Source organism: Schistocerca gregaria, chromosome 9 (assembly GCF_023897955.1).
Source record: "Schistocerca gregaria isolate iqSchGreg1 chromosome 9, iqSchGreg1.2, whole genome shotgun sequence".
In the NCBI taxonomy this organism is placed as follows: Eukaryota; Metazoa; Arthropoda; class Insecta; order Orthoptera; family Acrididae; genus Schistocerca; species Schistocerca gregaria.
Genome location: NC_064928.1, coordinates 185446386 through 185462576, shown reverse-complemented (window position 1 = coordinate 185462576; position 16191 = coordinate 185446386). Strand labels below are relative to the sequence as shown.

At 43.1% G+C, this 16191-nt stretch overlaps 1 protein-coding gene across 1 annotated transcript in view; it reads left to right on the top strand.

Annotated features, from left to right (window-relative positions):
- LOC126291778 (1,5-anhydro-D-fructose reductase-like) overlaps positions 1-16191 on the top strand; it is a 44964-nt gene extending 28773 nt beyond the window's left edge. Inside the window, exons 6-7 of the mRNA XM_049985468.1 lie at positions 12238-12335; positions 15995-16191. Of these exons, the coding sequence (XP_049841425.1) occupies positions 12238-12335; positions 15995-16037 (141 nt within the window). The 3' untranslated portion in view covers positions 16038-16191. The remainder of the gene's footprint in view (positions 1-12237; positions 12336-15994) is intronic.

Sequence of the window (16191 nt, the reverse complement as noted above, 5' to 3'; positions counted from 1 at the left end):
GGTACACCGGTCAGATAACCAGTCCACCGCGATGCCACTCAAAATTCGCTCACAGGCGTTTAACTATGTCCGTTTAAACCGCACAATAAGTGTGTCGGCCAACACAGTGAACAACGCTTAATCGCAAGGACTCAATATAGAGTCGCCCTTTGGTTCGCTCTAGACAAAGGTGCTCTCCCAGTGAAGTAATGAGGAGAGACTTGTTCCTCGCTCTTTCGAGTACACGTACGAGCGCGCACGCTCTTGTTACGTGTTCTCGCTCCAAGAGCGACAACGGAACGGCGCCTTTCCACGCCAGACGTGAAGGGGTATATCTTTCGGTCTCTTCCATTATTCCTTCAGCTCAAGGCGTCAGAAATATTGTCTGCCAATCAGCATTGCTCTTCTAAAACGGGAGAATGACGTTTCGTTTAAGGCGACCAATCCGGAAGCTTGCCTTGGCGTTTGGCGTTTGCTGTCTCCCTGTGAAAATCTCTGAAATTGTGTGCTATGTGTAAAGAATGCGTAGGCTGGCCGCTCCCACACAATGTAGCGGAATTTGCTTTTAAGCCGAACACGGGGTTGTTCCCCCCTTTCCACTCGGGCCCACGCTGTCCGCTGCGGGCGATCAACGTCCGACATGGGCTGGGTCGTCCTCTGAAGGGCCTGGCGTCCCGCTGTGCGCCCCCTCTCCAGAGCTAAAAGCCTCTGTGACCGTCTGGAATGTATGTGTGCACGCCAGCCTCGAGTATTTCAACCACGGTGCGCTCACTTGTCAAGTGCATGTCGTTTACATGAATTCATACAACACTGACAACTCTTATCGAGTTTGGGTTCGAATGAAGCGCCTTGATGTGCGGAACATGATTGTGAGGTCGGAATATGGAAGCAATGAAGGTCAGGAGACCACGACATCTTACTCAGTATACATTTCATATTCTCTCTACTTCGACCATCATCAGTTATTTCGCTCCCCAAACAGGGAAACTCCTTTACTACTTTAAGTGTCTCATTCCCTAATCTAATTCCCTCAGCATCACCCGAGTTAACTCGACTACATTCCATTATTCTCGTTTTGCTTTTGTAGATGTTCATCTTGTATCCTCCTTTTAAGACACTGTCCATTCCGTTCAGCTGCTCTTCAGGTCCTTTGCTGTCTCTGACAAAATCACAATATCATCGGCAAACCTTAAAGTTTTTATTTCTTTTCCATGGATTTAAATACCTATTCCAAGTTTTTCTTTTGTTTCCTTTATTGCTTGCTCATGAACAGATTGAATAACATCGAGGAGAGGCTACAACCCTGTCTCACTCCCTTCCCCACCACTGCTTCCCTTTCATGTCCCTCGACTCTTATAACTGCCATCTGGTTTCTGTACAAATTGTAAATAGCCTTTCGCTCTCTGTATTTTACCCCTGCCGCCTTCAGAATTTAAAAGAGAGTCTGAGGGTATTTCGCCTGTCTCATACATTTTGCTCACTAGATGGTAGAGTTTTGTCAGGACTGGCTCTCCCAGGGCTGCCAGTAGTTCTAATGGAATGTTGTCTACTCCCGGGTCCTTGTTTTGACTTAGGTCTTTCAGTGCTCTGTCAAACTCTTCACGCAGTATCATATCTCCCATTTCATCTTCACATATGTCCCCTTCCATTTCCATAATATTGCCTTCAAGTACATCACCCTTGCATAGATCTTCTATATAGTCCTTCGATCCTTTCTCTGTTTAGAACTGGTTTTCCATCTCTATTCATACAAGTGGTTCTCTTTACTCCAAAGGTCTCTTTAATTTCCGTGTAGGCAGTATCCATCTTACCCCTATTGATATATGCCTCTACATCTTTAGATTTGATCTCTAACCATCCCTGCTTAGCCATTTTGCACTTCCTGTTGATCTCATTTTTGAGACGTTTGCATACTTATTTGCCTGCTTCATTTACTGCATGTTTATATTTTCTCCTTTCATCAATTAAATTCAATATCTCTTCTGTTACCCAAGGACTTCTACTAGCCCTCGGCTTTTTACCTACTTGATCCTCTGCTGCCTTCACTATTTCATCTCTCAAAGTGACCCATTCTTCTTCTATTGTATTTCTTTCCCCTGTTCCTGTCGATCATTCCCTAATGCTCTCTCTGAAACTCTCTACAACCTGTGGTTCTTTCAGTTTATCCAGGTCCCATGTCCTTAAATTCCCACCTCTTTGCAGTTTCTTCAGTTTTAATCTACAGTTCATAACAAATAGACTGTGGTCAGAGTCCCCACCTGCCACTGGAAATGTCTTAGAATTTAAAACCTGGTTCCTAAATCTCTGTGCTACCACTAGATAATTTATCTGAAACCTTGCAGTGTCTCCAACCCTCTTCCTTCATGATTCTTACACCAAGTGTTAGCTATGATCAAGTTATGCTCTGTGAAAAATTCTACCAGATGACTTCCTCTTTCATTTCTTACCCCTACTACGTTTCCTTCTCTTCCTTTTCCTGTAGCAGGTGTGGGCTTCGTGTCCATAAAATGCAGTTTAGCCAACTTTCGAGATGGTGTTGCCACTTCACAAGCAATTCGACTCGAGATGTAGTAAGTGAGGCATTCCGGTTTTTATGTGCGGCACCCTTAGTAAATGTTATCGTAGCAGACAGGAGCGGGAACATTGTTCCATATTCCTCAGCAATTTAAAACAACGTTACTGCAGTGCTATATGTACGTAAACAAAAATGATATTTTAAATCGTTGACGAGTACGGAACATTGTTACAAGTCGAGAATGCAAAAATTGTTCAAATGGCTCTGAGCACTAATGGTCTTAACTTCTGAGGTCATCAGTCCCTAGATCTTAGACCTACTTAAACCTAACTAACCTAAGGACATCACACACATCCTTGCCCGAGGCAGGATTCGAACCTGCGACCGTAGAGGTTGTGCGGTTCCACACTGTAGCGCCTAGAACCCTCGGCCACCCCGGCAGGCTCGAGAATACAACTACTGCAGTTGCATTCTCATATGATAGCTGCGCTTTTGTATACACCCTGATACGTATAGCACCTGAAAATGGCGCATCAACAACTGATGGCGTGAAATAAATTACAATGATAGTACAAGGGCTGAAGTGAAAAATGGAATTATATTTTGCGAAGTTTGGAGCCTTGCTGCCCCATTAAATACTCTTATCTTATTAAATGATTCATGTCTTCTAAAAAATTAACTGAAATTCATCCGAATAGGCCTGGGAAGGCCCAGCAGAACCGGCCGACTGCCGAGTCATCCTCAGTCCTTAAATGAAACTGGATGCGGATGTGGAGGGGAAGTGGTGAGCACACCGCACTCCCGGCTATTGTCAGTTTACGAGATGGAGCCACTACTCCTCAGTCAAGTAGCTTCCCAATTGGCCTCAGAAGGGCTGAGTGCACCACGCTTGCAGACATCACGCAGCAGACCGGACGGTGACCCATCCAAGTGCTAGCCATGCCCGACAGTGCTTAACGTCGGTGATCTGACGGGAAAGGGAGTTACCATGGCGGCAAGGCTGTCGGCGATTCATATACACTATCTGACAAAAAAAGGCGAGACATGCATAAGGCGAAAAGGAAAAGAAATGATACCACACAGGTTGAGAGGATACGTGACGTTATTAAAGTGATAACAAAATCGAGTCAGATTTACAATGTTACTTTTCTTTCTTCTCGTGTAGTGGGAAATCTTGCATAGAGGTTACTTTATATTTCTTGTTGTGATAGCAGTCTACACAGTGATAGGTTGAGGTTAGTTGGTTGGTTTGGGGGAGAGGAACAAACAGCAAAGTCATCGGTCCCATCGGATTAAGGAAGGATGGGGGAGGAAATCAGCTGTGCCCTTTCAAAGGAACCATCCCGGCATTTGCCTGAAGCGCTTTAAGAAAATCACAGGAAACCTAAATCAGGATGGCCGGACGTGGATTCCAACCGTCCTCCCCCCAAATTTGAGTCCAGTCAGCTAACCACTGCACCACCTCGGTAAGTAATTAGGAAGGAACTCTGAGCCTGTTTATCAGTAAGACCATGCACCCATTCTGACCTGGTTCCTTGCACTGATTCAGCTGCGAAGGGCGTCATAAATTCGAACCATACTCTCCCCAATAGTACAAAGCAGTTATAATGTGTGTGATGCACAGAGCAGCGATCTACCCTTGTGGTGTTCAGACGCCGTCGACCAGAATCTTGAGGATGGTGTTTGCCTGCCCTAATATTCCCATGCACCCCCATAAATTATCTGGGAGTACTCATTAGGAGTGATTTAAAATGGAATGATCATATAAAGTTGATCGTCGGTAAAGCAGATGCCAGACTGAGATTCATTGGAAGAATCCTAAGGAAATGCAATCCGACAACAAAGGAAGTAGCTTACAGTACGCTTGTTCGCCCAATGCTTGAATACTGCTCAGCAGTGTGAGATCCGCACCAGGTAGGGTTGATAGAAGAGATAGAGAAGATCCAACTGAGAGCAGTGCGCTTCGTTACAGGATCATTTAGTAATTGCGAAAGCGTTACGGAGATGATAGATAAACTCCAGTGGAAGACTCTGCAGGAGAGACGCTCAGTAGCTCGGTACGGGCTTTTGTTAAAGTTTCGAGAACATACCTTCACCGAAGAGTCAAGCAGTATATTGCTCCCACCTACGTATATCTCGCGAAGAGACCATGAGGATAAAATCAGAGAGATTAGAGCCCACACAGAAGCATACCGACAATCCATGTACAATACGAGACTGGAATAGAAGGGAGAACCGATAGAGGTACTCAGGGTACCCTCCGCCACACACCGTCAGGTGGCTTGCGGAGTATGGATGTAGATGTAGATGTAGATGCAGGCCAACATCGGGCTCATGTCACATATGAATGTCAAACAAACCTGGATATTACACGATTTGGTCAGCCAGCGGAATGGAGGCTCGCAATGACACCTCTTTCAAAGTCTGTCAGGTGCTCATAGCGCTGTCTCAGACGAGTACACTGCATCTCCTTGTCCATCACAGTGATGACACAATGTCTGACGCTGTCCACTCCCCTTGTAAGAGAGGCTACCCAAATTTTCTGAGAACGTCATTGTTAAAAACAGAAAATTATACGTACATACTATTGCCCTCCGTCATCTTCATAGTAGTTGCCTCGGGCATAAATGCAACGATCCCAGCGTTGTTCCCTATTTTGGAAGCACTCCTAGAAGTTCGCAGGGTGAAGGGTGTTCAGAACGCTTTCCAGTTCCACTTGGAGGTCCATCATTGCAAGCACAACACCATGCAATGCAGTACATACGGGCCCAGCAACATGCCTAATGGACCACTCAGGATTACTGTCACGTTCTCTTCACCGATGAGTGTCGCGTATGCCTTCAACCAGACAATCGTCGGAGCCGTGTTTGGAGACAACCCGGTCAGGCTGGATACCTTAGACACACTGTCCAGTGAGTGCAATAAGGTGGGGGTTCCCTGCTGTTTTGGGGTGGCATTGTGTGAGGCCGACGTACGCCGCTGGTGGTCCTGGAAGGCGCCGTAACGATTGTACGATACGTGAATGCAGTCCTCCGACCGATAGTGAAACCATATCGGCAGCATATTGGGGAGGCATTCGTCTTCATGGGCGACAATTCGCGCCACCATCGTGCACATTTTGTGAATGACTTCGTTCAGGATAACGACACCGCTTGATCACAGTGGCCAGCATGTTCTCCAGACATGAACCCTGTCGCACATGCCTGGGATAGATTGAAAATGGTTGTTTATGGACGACGTGACCCACCAACCACTCTGAGGGATCTACGCCGAAGCGTAGTTGAGTAGCGAGACAATCTGAACCAACAGTGCCTCGATAAACTTGTGGATAGTATGCCACAACGAATACAGGCACGCATCAGTCCAAGAGGACGTGCTACTGCATATTTTGAGGTACTGGTGTGTACAGCAGTCTGTACCACCACCGCTAAAAGTCTGGCTGTATGGCGGTACAACATGCAATGTGTGGTTTTCCTGAGCAATAAAAATGGCGGAAATGATGTTTATGTTGATCTCTATTCCAATTTTCTGTACAGGTACAGGAACTCTCGGACCCGAGGTGATGCAAAACTCTTTTTATGTGTGCATTGATAATGGCTAGACACTAGCCGAAATCTAGATTTGCTCAATAAACCCGAAAGAAAAAGACGACTGTTTGCTGTGCTTCGTCGTTTTGACACTCTTCCTTTTTCCAGAACTCTGGTCATTTGCGCCCAACATTTTCCCTCAGTCTCCTCAAAATCTCACAGTAAAACTGCCTGTTGTCAGTCTGACCAGGTGGAGCAAACTCCTAATACACTACTTCTTGAATGTCGAAAAAAACAATTGAAATGAAATGAGCGTTTGGCGTCATTGGCCGCCTTGGTGAAGGTCTTATTACAGCCGACGCCACGTTGGGCGACCTGAGCGCCGGATGGGGATGAAATGATGAGGAAGACAACACAACACGCTGACTTCTTGTTGCTGTGAACTTGCCGACCTTTTTTCAGCCTTGGAGAAGATTATGTTTTCCATTATGATGATTGCTTCTTCGTTTCAGGATCATAACCTTAGAGCCAAGATTCACTCTGGATAACAATTTGGACACTCTTGACCTCTTTGTCGCAGATCAGTGCACGCCTGAATCTTGAGGTTTCGTTGCTCGGTGCTGAGAGGGCGAGGTACAAACTTCTCTACTATTCGTCTCATCTTCAGTTCACCGACTAGATTTCGTTGACATGTAACGTACAACAGCCCAAGTCTATTACAAACATCATGAATTGTCTGCCTTCGGTCTTCGTGAAGCACGTCACTCACTTTCATGACACTTTCCGCTGTTGTGCGTCTTGACGATCGACCAGAATGTTTGTCATCTTTCACAGCTTCTCGGCCTTCCTTGAAGGGCTTGAACCACTCAAATGTTCTTGTTCAACCCAATGCACTCTCATCAAATGCCTCTGTCAGCATGCGGAGGCTTTCAGCTGCAGTTTTCTTCAACCTGAAACGGAATTTGATGCAAATTCTTTGCTTTCTCACGTTATCCATTTCACGATCCGCAGAAGCACTGAAACACGTCCTGGCACACACCAATACAATTCACAACTGCATGCGCCAAAGATGACGCAACTTCGTGCTGCAGCACCTAAGACATGTATCTTGAGACCTCTAGCGACGGAATGTCGTACTCCTGCCAGTTTTACCGGTACAATGATATTCTCGGATATTTTGGGTACCATCTCGTTTACTCAACCAGGCCTGGTAACAATATTCAACACGAACAACACAGAGAATTACAACTCTAATCCTTTATACCCATTACGTCTGCAAAGTTACACGAACATCCGACCACATCTTCTGGGAGCTTCATTTTTTTTTTTTATCTGGCAGTGTATTTCATCATCTTCACTGTTATGTTAATGCGGTAAATGTATCAATGATATCATAGATCAATGCGCGAACCGATCACACTTAACTGGAAAAATGCATATTTTGATCCATACTTTTCTTTTCGTCCTCAATCTAAAATAGCTCCTTCTCCTTCAAGATGATCGAACCAAGTGATCGCTACCATTCTTTTAAAAGCGGAACTGTCTTTCTGTGTCTTCAAAGAGTAGCGTCACAAAAAATTGGCTCCAGGCACTATGGGACTTATCATCTCAGGTCATCAGTCCCTTACACTTAGAACTACTTAAACCTAACACACATCCATGCGCGAGGCAGGATTCGAACCTGCGACCGTAGCAGCAGCGCGGTTCCGGACTGAGGAGCGTCACAAATTTGTCACTCTGGAACATTATTCCCCTCACAAAGCTATCTTCTATATATATTTGGTTAGTTACTACAATTTTCACAACTGGATCAAGACGCCTGTGATACCTTTCGAGTACAAGTGTGAGAACTGTACTGTGTCTTTCTTCTATCGCCTTTCACCCAGCTAACTAATGTGTTTCGTTATAAACTCGCCCTTACAGGCAGTTACCTCTGAAGACTGCCTCTAACGCAAATGAATCGGGGGCGTTGACTGCTGCTACATCTGCAGGAAACGCATACCCTTTCTGATCTATACTCGCACGCCATCAGCCATGATCACCCTGCCCAGAAGCACACTGCCATGCAAATGTTGCTACAAGGACGACAACCTGCCCGATGAGCTGTGCCACCTACGCAAGGTCTTCAGGAATAACGGCTACAACGATTACCAAATAAATGGACTGACCTCAAGCGTAAGACCACGGACGAGGTGCAGGAAAAAAGTTTATATTTTTGCCGCTCTGAGGCTAAATATCGCCTAAGATAAGTTGCCTGCTCAAAAAATAGAAAATCAAATCACCGTTCGAGCCTCCGTGAAAAATACGGCAATTACTGAGACCAATTAATCCTCTGGCCAAGAGGTGGACTGGAAAGACGTCAGCAACGAGGTCGGTTCGGATACCATCCACTGAAATACATTTGTATTTTTAGTATAATTAAATGAACCATAACTGATATTAACAAATCAAATATTTGTCGCTATTGTTGGGAAAAATAAACAATAAAAAGCAACATTTTATAGAAATCGATAACACGTAACTGTATGCCAAAAATCTTCAGCGTTAAAAGTATTATTTTAGAAGTGCCAGGTCACAGACAACTAGGTACTTTTCATCACATCACTTGACTACACAACTACATTATAACAAGACAGACAATATAAATAAATAAAAATTAATTGTCGCATGTATGAAAGATCACCTCCCCAGAAAGGCTTGACCGATTTGGTTAATTTTTTTTTTATTTGGTTACAAAACAAACGACGAAATAATCTATTTACATTGACTGTGCAATGTTGTAAAACATGTATTTTTCCTTACAATATGTACATTTATTCTATGGTAAACACCGAACGAACATTTTTAAAAAATCTTATAGCACTATGGGCAAAGTAACGTAGATGAAGTTTTGAACGAGAGAACGGATTATAAATAAAACTAAATTCAAACCAAATGAGAAACGGAAAAAATGAATGCAGTAAAATGGAGAAAAATTTAGGATGATAAAACTGTAGAAATTAAATTGAAATTAACACATATAAATAATTAAAATCAGGTGAACAAAGATTCCAAGTGGAGAAAAATGTCAGGAACACAAATGAGAGCAATTGAAAAACTAAATACCGTGATTAAAATGATGTAACAAAGCAATAAAGATAGAAATTACATTTAACCCAATTAAGTGAATAAAAATAATGACCAATGTCATTTCCAATCAGATTTATAAATAATATATAGCCAATAAACTTAACTAATATGCTGAATAAAACATTTTCTCAGCTCTAGAAGATCAAGCAAATTTCCGGATTTCTTTTTCGTCAGTTACTCACAGAAGAGGGCTCACCAAGCTGTAAGGTGTGGTCCCTGAGACCTTAACCTACGTCACCACATAGATGACTTCATAAAGTTCATCCCACCACTGAGGACCTCTTCTCAGAACACGTGGGCTCTACAAGATACCCAGTTATCCTGCGAGTACGAATATTTTGATGTTGGACAAGCAGTGCGTACTGTAGAATAACACAGAATGGAGCGCGAGAGGTTTTACTGCCTGCGCTATCCTGAAAATACTTCAGAAAACGGCCGCCAGATCAATTCCGGGAATCGTGAACCCATATCTTCTGCTTACCTGACGAATCGCTATCTACATCTACATCTACATGATTACTCTGCAATTCACATTTAAGTGCTTGGCAGAGTGTTCATCGAACCACAATCATACTATCTCCCTACCATTCCACTCCCGAACAGCGCGCGGGAAAAACGAACACCTAAACCTTTCTGTTCGAGCTCTGATTTCTCTTATTTTATTTTGATGATCATTCCTACCTATGTAGATTGGGCTCAACAAAATATTTTCGCATTCGGAAGAGAAAGTTGGTGACTGAAATTTCGTAAATAGATCTCGCCGCGACGAAACACGTCTTTACTTTGATGACTTCCATCCCAACTCGCGAATCATATCTGCCACACTCTCTCCTCTATTACGTGATAATACAAAACGAGCTGCCCTTTATTGCACCCTTTCGATGTCTTCCGTCAATCCCACGTGGTAAGGACCCCACACCGCGCAGCAATATTCTAACAGAGGACGAACGAGTGTAGTGTAAGCTTTCTCTTTACTGGACTTGTTGCATCTTCTAAGTGTCCTGCCAATGAAACGCAACCTTTGGCTCGCCTTCCCCACAATATTATCTATGTGGTCTTTCCAACTGAAGTTGTTCGTAATTTTAACACCCAGGTACTTAGTTGAACTGACAGCCTTGAGAATTGTACTATTTATCGAGTAATCGAATTCCAACGGATTTCTTTTGGAAATCATGTGGATCACCTCACACTTTTCGTTATTTAGCGTCAACTGCGACCTGCTACATCATACAGCAATCTTTTCTAAATCGCTTTGCAACTGATACTGGTCTTCGGATGACCTTACTAGACGGTAAATTACAGCATCATCTGCGAAAAACCTAAGAGAAGTCCTCAGATTGTCACCCAGGTCATTTATATAGATCAGGAACATCAGAGGTCCCAGGACGCTTCCCTGGGGAACACCTGATATCACTTCAGTTTTACTCGATGATTTGCCGTCTATTACTACGAACTGCGACCTTCCTGACATTTCATAGACAAAGAATGTCCATGACTTAACATGTAGGAAATTTACTCCATTTCTCATTAATAAATTTATTTAATTTATGAAAAAATGAATGAGCTGTTACATTTTAAAGTTCATGTTTAGAAAAAACTCAGCTGTTATAGTTACAGTTAATTATAGTTATAGTTAATCATCTCAATTTTTCCACAGTTTTTAATAGATTTGAAAACTTCTACAGTTTTGCATTAAGGAGTTTCTGTTTAATAAGCTTACCAAGTTTGAAAGTAATAGCATATTTTGGATGTTACACCTACCTAAGTACAGATTTTTGTGTTTTGCGGAAAATGGCCGTTAAAGATTCTGCCTGTATTTGGCATTCTTTTAGAACTGTCCAGCACCATAAGCAGGTTCTTTTCCATTTTAGAAATCAGTTTTCTTCTTTTTCACATTCCTATGATGCACTCTTCTTGATTTTATCACCTCCAAGAATGATTTATCTGCTTTCACTACACGCTCTCCGTCGATGGCATACAAAGCTTTGCTGCAGTTCACCCAGGCTTAGTTCCCATTTTCTCTACAACATATTTCCTGCATTGCACACCATTATTAAAACATGAAACTGCGTTATAAACACCACTAAGAAGTGCATGTCTTCCCACAAAAAACTTTTGTGGCAATCTTTCCGATACCCACTGGTTAAAACTTTTATTTGGGTTTTGGGTACCGCCAGGAAGACATTTCTTCAGTAAGTTTTCATTTGCTAGGTCCCTGAATAAAGGTTTGATGGCTTCCATTACAGCAGTTGGTAGAGAATGCCTGTGATGATATTCTTCACTTGCGTATGACAGCAAAATGTGCCTTATAATCTCTCAAATATATATGTTTTACACATGAAACTATTCAGGAATATGAACGCCACAAATTAGACATATTATTGAAAAATCGAAATTTTTTATATTTTTGATGTCCCACCCCACCCCCCCCTTTAAAATGTAGTACGAATGGAAAGGACGAGGTATGATGAGACCATTCACGAAGATCGATAACTGACCTCTGTTCGAACTCACTTGTTATCCACCATCATGCCGTTTGGAGTTTACGAATCGTAATGATATTTGCTTTATCATTTCCATATTCTTCGTCCAAAGGCTTTTCATTCTGTGCACCCAGCGAAGCACTCACCTGTCTATCGACTCGAGGCATGTTTGGGCCACATCTCTCTAGTCTTGCATATTTATGATCAGTTCAAATCAAATGGTTCAAATGGCTCTGAGCACTATGAGACTTAACTGCTGAGGTCATCAGTCCCCTAGAACTTAGAACTACTTAAACCTAACTAACCTAAGGATATCACACACATCCATGCCCGAGGCAGGATTCGAACCTGCGACCGTAGCGGTCGCGCGGTTCCAGACTGTAGCGCCTAGAACCGCTCGTCTATGATAAGTTCTACACATCATCTGCAACTAGATTTCGGTGGGCCACTCCTTCTGAGTGTCGCAGTTCTCCCATCGTTACTGTACGTTACAGCTCAGTTCCAGGTCAAAACACACTCTTACTTTGACTAGACTGTGACTCACATTTAAGAACTCGTGTCAACTACACTAACTTAAATTAATGGAAAACTTACCAACTTTCAGGTGTTTGATTTCGAGCTCTCTCCAGATGATATGGAAGCCCTGGAAGCGCTGGACAAAGGACGGAAAGGCAGACTGGGAAGCGAACACTCTCTCCCTGGGTAACTACACCACAGTATTCATTTTTTTTAAATTTCATTGCGCACTCATGCCACTTACATACTTGTTCGCTTAACCCGGCTCTTTTCGAGAGACGTTTGACTTTTTTCTGATATCTGTTATCGGTCATACAGTAACGACCATAAGTTCATTTACTATCTATTATGTTATTGCATAAGTTCGTAGCGCTTTTGTTTTGTATGTTCGTAATTCTGTTGCTATGGACTTATTTATCAATTGTCATTTTTTATTTGTAGTTAAGGGAAGGTTTAATATCTTTTGCTTCAAAAAATAGATTTTTTTAAAAATTATTGTTTTGGATCCATAAAAGCGTTTAGAATCCACCCCTGAAACAGTTTTTCCGAATACGGAACGGAAATGTTTGTTACTCGCAGTTGAACAAAAAAATGCGTCTGCCTGAAATCGGCCTCTTACACGCACCAGTTTTTTTCTTTCGGAGGACGAGTTATTTGTACCGGTGCTTGAGAGGAGCGCACAAAATTCAAATGAAAGTTTGAACGCGTGTGTTTGAAAGTTAGCCTCCAAACATTTGCATTCTGGTGTGAAGACAGTGGAGATTGCAACTTTCTTGGCAGTGAGCTGCTTCAAAGAAGGGTATTCAGCAATTCCGAAGACCATGACAACGATGGACGTCACCCTGGGACTATATTAGACGCAGTTCGCCGAGCACTCGGACGACCACCGGATTCAAGCGGCCGAAAACCGCTTGTCACCGGCCGTACGAGCGGCTCTGGAGCAGCGCAGGATGGCCCAGATCGAGCAGAACGCCCTCTATCATGAAGAGGAAGGACTAGTTTATGGATCCGGAACAGCAGATTGAACATACGTTGCATAACATTGCATTTATATGTAGTCAAAACTTCAAACGCGTTTTTCACGAAATGACTTTTTTTTTTTTAATTGCGCGTTATGCCAACTTCACATCTACTAAACCGATTGTCTTGTTTCGGACGAAGCTAACTAAATTGTATAGGAGTTGCACCACTTTTATTCCGATCCATCAACTATAAATATTTTTACTTGGCCGACGAAGTCGAAAAATCGATGAAAAAACCCAATTTTTTTTTCAAATGGCCGCCATTTTGTTTCCTATGGTCCAAATAATTTACGCGAGGTACAACTCCTAAAGAATTTTATATACTTCGCTAATGTCAACTCAATTTTGATTTCTGACGAGCCGGCTGACCTGTGACATACCGCGTGTGGAGGTCTACATCGAAATTTTGTTTCGTTCCGACGGCACTTCCGGCTTTGCTCCTCGACATTTCCGGTCGAATTAATTCCAGTTGGTAGAGGAAATATCAATTAACATTTTGACCAAATTTGACATTGATATCTGCAAAGAATCCCGAGAAAAAAATTATCAAAGAAGATGCTTTTTTCGGACCAAAGATAGCAAACCTCCCCTTAATTGTTGCTATTTGAGTTTACATAATATCATTTTGTCATTTGGAGATAGTGAGTGAGTTGTGTACGCTAGAAGATGGAGTGCCAGTTGGTGATATTGGAACATTTCCTACATGTTCTTGTGACTGATTTCACTAGAGTGGTAATAGCAGCAGAGGCAGCCTCAAACATTTGTGTCGTTTGTGGCGATAACGTCATTGGACGGAGCACGCCAAGAAAATTGCTTTCTCGTTTTAAGGTTGATCGTTTTGACATTAGTGACTGTACAGGTTCAGGAAGACCTCCCAGATTTGATGCAGATCTTTTAAACGCAGTAAACGATGATCCACCTCAGAGTACTCGAGAACTGGCAAATGTGATGAACTGTGATCATTCCACCATCGTGCGACTTTTGCGTGCAATGCACGAAGTTCAAAAATTGGGTTTGTAGGTACCTCATGTTCTAAGCCAGAATCACAGAAGTCAGCATCTGGCCATATTCACTACTGGTCATTAAAATTGATACGCCACGAAGATGACGTGCTGCAGACACGAAATTTAACCGACAGGAAGAAGATGCTGTGATATGCAAATGATTAGCTTTTCAGAGCATTCACAGAAGGTGGGCACCGATGGCGACTCCTACAACGTGCTGACACGAGGAAAGTTTCCAACCGGTTTCTCATACACAAACAGCAGTTGACCGGCGTTGCCTGGTGAAACGTTGTTGTGATGCCTTGTGTAAGGAGGAGAAATGCGTACCATCACGTTTCCGACTTTGATAAAGGTCGGATTGTAACCAATCGCGATTGCAGTTTATCGTATCGTGACATCGCTGCTCGCGTTGGTAGAGATCCAATGACTGTTAGCAGAATATGGAATCGGTGGGTTCAGGAAGGTAATACGGAACGCCGTGCTGGATCCCACCGGCGTGGTGGTATGGGGCGCCATTGGTTACACGTCTCGGTCACCTCTTGTTCGCATTGACGGCACTTTGAGCAGTGGACGTTACATTTCAGATGTGTTACGACCCGTGGCTCTACCCTTCATTAGATCCCTGCGAAACCCTGCATTTCAGCAGGATAACCGCGTGTTGCAGATCCTGTACGGGCCTTTCTGGATACAGAAAATTTCGACTGCTGCCCTGGCCAGCACATTCTCCAGATCTCTCACCAATTGAAAACGTCCGGTCAATGGTGGCCGAGTAACTGGCTCGTCACAATACGCCAGTCACTACTCTTGATGAACTGTTGTATCGTATTGAAGCTGCATAGGCAGCTGTACCTGTGGACGCCATCCAAGCTCTGTTTGACTCAATATCCAGGCGTATCAAGGCCGTTATTACGGCCAGAGGTGGTTGTTCTGGGTACTGATTTCTCAGGATCTATGCACCCAAACTGCGTCCAAATGTAATCACATGTCAGTCCTAGTATAATATATTTGTCCAATGAATACCCGTTTATCACCTGCATTTCTTCTTGGTGTAGCAATTTTAATGACCAGTTGTGTATGGATCTCTCCTTGGTTGTCATCAACTGGCTCGTGAAAAACACCGACCATTCCTGTCCTGTGTCGTTACTGATGACGAGAAATGGTGTCTTTGTGCTAACGTAATGAAAAGAAAGGAATGGTTGAGCCCAAATAAGCAGACGCAACTTAAGAAGAACGACCAGGTAGACCGCATGAAGTGAAGGTGCTCCACGATAACGTCCACCTGCATTCTGCTAGACTGTTAGGAAACACTGTGCAGGAATTGCGTTCGGGAGTCATTTCATACCCACCTTATTCACCCGATCTTACTCCCTCAAGTTTCCACGTTTTGCGTTATTTCCGGATCAAAATGCGCTTCGAATGTGGTTCGGCGAGTCCTTCACCTCGCTCATACAGTCGCGGAATCGAAAAGTTACCCCAACGTCGGCAGACTGTTGTAAATAGCGAAGGAGAGTAAATTATTGACAACTAAAGTCTCTGTTATGTGTATATAAGCTGTGTTTAGTGAACTTGCGGAAAAACGCTACGAGCGTAAGCACCAACCCAATAATTTACTTGTTACAAATTCATGTTTATACAATGAAACCCGACGCACCCTCATTTAAAAACTAGCTGAATGAATAATTTATCAAAGCGATTCTTACGAATGAAATAAATACTTCAGTTCAACTCTTTTTCCTAATAATTTAATCTATCACACTAGCCCTACATAATAGCTCCATAACTTTCTGTGCACTTTCCAACTCTTGCACTTCTGTTTCAGGATTGGGAAGCACCCAGAATTCCCTTGGTTTGAACGCTATTAGTTTCGAGGAGTAGAAGACTGCGACTACACAAAGAGCCAGCAGTGTGGTACCGACTGAAATGTGCCTCCATCACATAATAATCCTGTACCTTTGAAAATTCTCTTTGTACTATTGCATTGATAATAAAAACAAATTTCTTGACAAGCCACAGCAA